This window comes from Miscanthus floridulus, unplaced genomic scaffold, assembly GCF_019320115.1.
Source record: "Miscanthus floridulus cultivar M001 unplaced genomic scaffold, ASM1932011v1 fs_786_3, whole genome shotgun sequence".
NCBI classification, from domain to species: Eukaryota; Viridiplantae; Streptophyta; class Magnoliopsida; order Poales; family Poaceae; genus Miscanthus; species Miscanthus floridulus.
In genome coordinates, this window is record NW_027097272.1 from 60,325 (window position 1) to 65,454 (window position 5,130).

General features: G+C 46.2%; 1 protein-coding gene across 1 annotated transcript; it reads left to right on the plus strand.

Annotated features, from left to right (window-relative positions):
- The first annotated feature begins 546 nt into the window (after positions 1 to 546).
- On the plus strand, positions 547 to 4,745 carry LOC136533109 (phosphatidylinositol 4-kinase gamma 7-like). The gene is made up of 2 exons (XM_066525678.1): positions 547 to 787; positions 2,221 to 4,745. Exon 2 carries the CDS (start codon positions 2,357 to 2,359, stop codon positions 4,301 to 4,303), a length of 1,947 nt encoding a protein of 648 aa, XP_066381775.1. The 5' UTR covers positions 547 to 787; positions 2,221 to 2,356; the 3' UTR covers positions 4,304 to 4,745.
- Positions 4,746 to 5,130: the final 385 nt, after the last annotated feature.

Genomic DNA, 5,130 nt, shown 5'->3' on the forward strand with positions numbered 1-5,130 from the left:
GACAACTCCAAAACATAATAGCATAGTATAAACAGGGTGGAAAAAAACTAAACAGGTAATGATACCTACAGTAGACATCCTTAAATAAATTACATTATATGATTTCCAAAATCAAACTTGTGTCTTTTACCATTCTCTTGCAAAGCAAGCAATGAGAAACACATTCCGAGCCGTACATTCTCGAAACATCATGCTCACGCCCCACAGAAACCTTGAACGGGAGCTTAAGCGTCTCAATCTTCAGCCTGTTCGGTTGGCTGGTTCGTATCGTTGCTGGTTTGTAAAAAAATACTGCTGACTGATTTGTATAAAAAAAAATACTATTATAACTATAAATTTACGATCATTTAGAACAAGCCACAGCCAAACGCCAAACCACAGCGGGCGACATACCACAATGTGCGCAAGTGGCAAATTTTCCTTGTCGTGACTCCTGGAGACAAGAGCACTGTTCCAGGAAATAAAAGAATTTGCAAGGTCTCGAGCGCAAAACTGCGAGGCTATAAGATGGCGGGGAGGAGTCTCGTTAACCGCGGTTATCAGATTAACCCGTCTCTCGGACCCAGGACGAGTTTAGCCCGGAGGGAAAAGGACAAGTCACACACACACTGAGGGAACAAAAGGCACAGGAACCGGGTCGCGCCACCGTGGGACGCGTACGGCGCACCGCCCGGCCGCCGGATCTGCGCCGGCGACGCGCCCGGACGTCGGATCTACGCCGCCGCAGGAGGAGGGAGGCGGCGCTGTGGCCGTTCCTTGCCCGCGAGCGCCCAGATCCGTCCCGCCGGTGAGTCCCCACGCCAGCTCCTCGTCCTCGGCCTGTGATGAATGTCATTCGACGGGAGCCGCAGCGGGGAGCAGGCGGTGCTAGTGCGGGCTCGCTAAATTTCCGGATTTTGCGGAGGCGTTTGATCGAAATGAGCGCCTGGGACTGGGATTGCCACTTATTTTGTGTCGCTTGCTTCCCCTATCGATTCAGGGCGTGATTCTAGACCGCCGGCGCTGTCTCAAAGTTTTCGTTGGTGAATGGTAACGGGTCTCAACATGTTCATGCTGCCTGTTTTGGCTTTCTGATTTTTGGTGTTACTATTCAATTGGAAGTATGTGGGATTCGGGTCTCGTATAATTTCTTATCAAACGTGTAGGATCTATTGCATAGCTCGTGTTTTAATGCTGTTTACTCGTGGATTTATCGGGTTCAGTCGTCAGGAATTCGTAGACTCCAGTCAAAAAAAATGCATTTAAGTCTGTGTTCTTAGGTCCCTCCTTCGCACTGAGTGTTTCTCACTGGTGTGAAACCGTGTGAACTGTTTGAACAATTTCATCCGGTCAGCGAAGGGGATTTTCTCTTAAAGAGTTTTTTTTAATATCTGCGTCGGGGAATCGATTTGTTCTTTGCATTATGTTGACTTAAATCAATTGAACTTTGGAGTCCTTATTTAGTTTGTCACCATTAATAAATCCTACTTCATTTCTGGTTGCATGCAAAATCTGCCTATCCCTGTATGGACTGATGCTATTATTAGTAGCTATTTTCTCTCAATCACTGGATTATACTACAAACCTATGTGATTCTCATGAGATTTGGTCACCTTGTACCAAAACAAGCGGAAATGATCTCAGTTTCCGTTTTCAAGTCGTTATTTTTCCTTAAGAGAAGCTAATTGTTATTTCTTTACATTTTAGTGAGGAATAAGACAAGGGTATGCTTACATGTGTGATGTTATAAATTCCACTCAATTGATTATACTCTCTGCCTGAGATTTAGATCTAAGCTTCTTACTGATATTTATAGTTATAATGTTCTTATCCTTATTATTGTTGCCAAAATATTCAATTTGTTCTTGTCACCAGTTGTTTTGAGATGCAGTCAGAAACTTGCAACACTCAATATAATCTACTACTTATTCTGGTCAACAGTTGTGAATAGGTTTATCGGGCATAAACTTGTGAAACTATGCTACCTCACTCTGGCAAAGTACTGTAACTTAGTGCTTGCATTGGAATGATCAAAGAAATGATCCAAAGAATATCGTTTATGGAAGTTAACTTGATAGATTTTGTCAGTATGTTGCATGCTAGCTAATTCATTTATATCAGACATCTATAACCACTCCACATTTTTTGTATCTCCTAGCTTTGTCTAGAATCTTACATTTATCATCGCATGGAAGCTTGTTTTGTACTATATAGTATTCATTTCTCTTTTTCTCCTCCCAGGATATATATATCAATCAATGGTCCTGTGATATTGAGCTTCAGTTGATGCAGAGGTGGTGAAAACATCTTCTCTTCTCCAAAGACTGCTGACTGCAAGTTGCAAAAGTTTGTCTTGCCAGCTCCTTTTAGCTCTTCTATGTCCAGGGATTTGGACTGTCCTGTTCAGACACAGATGGCTGTGGCAGTCCTGGATCGGAGCTTTAGCAGTGAATATCCTGGAGGTAGCAGAACTGAGGGGAGGCAGCTGAGCTGGAAGAGGGTCTTTGTCCAAACTGACAATGGGTCTGTCCTTGGCATCGAGCTGGAGAGAGGAGAAAATGTGCAAACTGTGAAAAAGAAGCTGCAGATAGCCCTCAATATGCCCACTGATGAGAGCTCATTGACCTTTGGTGACCTGGTTCTGAATAATGATCTTAGCAGCATTCGCAATGACTCACCGTTGCTTCTCAAAAGGAATCAGATTCACCGAAGCAATTCCACACCTTGCCTCTCCCCTACTGGCAAGGATGTTTGGCAAAGAGACCGGAGCGGGCCCATTGAAATCCTTGGCTGTTCAAGCCCTTCCTCTCGGATGAAGCAGCTTGCTAAGGATGTCATTAAAGCCATAAAGAATGGTGTTGACCCAGTTGCTGCTAACAGTGGGATGGGTGGTGCCTACTACTTCAAGAACATTTGGGGAGAGCGTGTTGCAATTGTCAAGCCAACTGACGAGGAACCATTTGCCCCAAACAATCCAAAAGGTTTTGTGGGGAAGGCTCTGGGACAGCCAGGTCTGAAAAGATCTGTGCGGGTCGGTGAGACAGGCTTCAGAGAGGTTGCTGCTTACCTCCTCGACTATGGTCACTTTGCAAATGTTCCTCCCACCATGCTTGTCAAGATAACACACACTATCTTCAATGTGAATGACTGTGTTGGCTGCAAAACTAAAGTATTCTGCAACAAATCAGAGGCTGTGAGCAAGATTGCATCACTGCAGGAGTTCATTCCTCATGATTTTGATGCCAGTGACCATGGGACCTCAAGCTTCCCTGTATCTGCAGTGCATAGAATTGGCATACTTGACATTAGAATCTTCAACACTGACAGGCATGCTGGAAATCTTCTGGTCAAGAAGCTTGGTCCTGGGGCTGACAATTTTGGAGAGCAGACGGAACTCATTCCTATTGACCATGGCCTTTGTCTTCCAGAGTGCCTAGAAGACCCTTACTTTGAGTGGATCCACTGGCCGCAGGCATCTGTTCCCTTCTCCGAGGAGGAGCTTGAATACATTGCAGAACTTGATCCTGTAAAAGATGCAGAAATGCTACGCACGGAGCTACCCATGATACGAGAGGCATGTCTCAGGGTGCTGGTGCTGTCAACTGTATTTCTCAAGGAAGCTGCAGCGTTTGGTCTCTGCCTCTCCGAGATAGGAGACATGATGAGCAGGCAGTTCACTGCAAAAGAAGAGGAGCCAAGTCAGCTTGAGCTTCTCTGCATGGAGGCAAGGAAGTGGGTTGAGGAAAGAGAGTTCTTTCTTCCTGACGAAGCCGGAGTTGAAGACGACGATGATGACTTCACCCAGTTCCTTCTTGACAGTGAGGATGATGCGGATGCCTTAGAACCACCAGCTTTCTGCAAGTTTGGCAGCATGAAGGCAAGTTCCAGGAATCCACTATCCAAGCTAGATGAGTGTGACGAGGAAGACGAAGACGAGACTGAGGAGGACGAGGATGATGACATCCTGACCAGTGCATTGCCCCAGAAGATTCCTTCTATCTCCAAGCTGTCGTCGTCCATGAAGGGGCTTGGCTTCATTGGAAAATCCAAACCCTACCGTAGAGGAGTTCCGAAGGGTAAAGTGACAGGTAGAACTAACTACAGTGGCAAAGCTAGTGAGCATCAGTCTGGGAGCAGGAGCGCCAATGAGCTGCTCCCGCCCAGCGCCAGTTTTGTGAAGCTGTCGGACATGAGCCCTAAAGAGTGGAGCGCATTCCTTGACAAGTTCCAGGAGCTGCTCCCAGGTGCCTTCCGCACCCGGAAGCACACTGCGTGTGTCTTCCAGCGCCCGATGCCGAGGCTGGGCACGTCGTGCCAGTTTTGAAAGTAGTAGAAGAGAAGTCGCCAAGGTAATGGAGGTACTTCTGTTCGAGGTCTGGTGGTGTGCAGCAGTTGCATTGCAGCAGCCAGCAGGTATTATTATATATGCTTGTAGGTGTATGGAGCCGGTAGAGGTGGTCCGAGAATAAGATCGTCCATGGCAGGCATATGAGACGAGCTTGCTGGAGAAGAGTGGTGTGTTTGTGCATAGTGTTTCACATATGAGATGCGTTGTTCTTTTCTTCTTTGTATGTATATGGTAAGTACTACTGCCTCGCAGCACCGGGCTCGGGCTCGATCTCGGCCGTCGTTACCTGATGGTGGTGAGTGTGCTGGCATCGCCTGTGTTCTGTGTCTTTGCCGCTGTACCATTTTGGAGACGCTTACCATAATATGAACTATGATATGATATTGCTACAGATATATATATATATGCATAAATATCACCTGCTGTCTGTATCAGTAATCTGTGTGAGTATGTTTCCATTCTGTGGAGCCTGCGCGCTGGACGTTGGAAAAAAAGAAAACCAAGCATCAAAGAATGCCCCCAGATCTAGTGCACCCGATGTGCTGCCCGTACTTGATGATTGGTTGATTACTTCAGCGTGGGGGCGCATCCGAACACGCATCGTGTTTGACCACTTGGTGCTATAAATTTAATTTCGACGATATCTACTCGTAGTTTGGAAAAGGACCAGTCTTTTGACTTGATTTTCCTGCTGCGACGTGAGTGGCTTGATCGTTTACGTGACTTATAAGTCAGCTGATGTTGTTTTGTTGTGAGAGAAAAATACTATATCATGACAACATCGGCAGCAGCATGGACTGTGG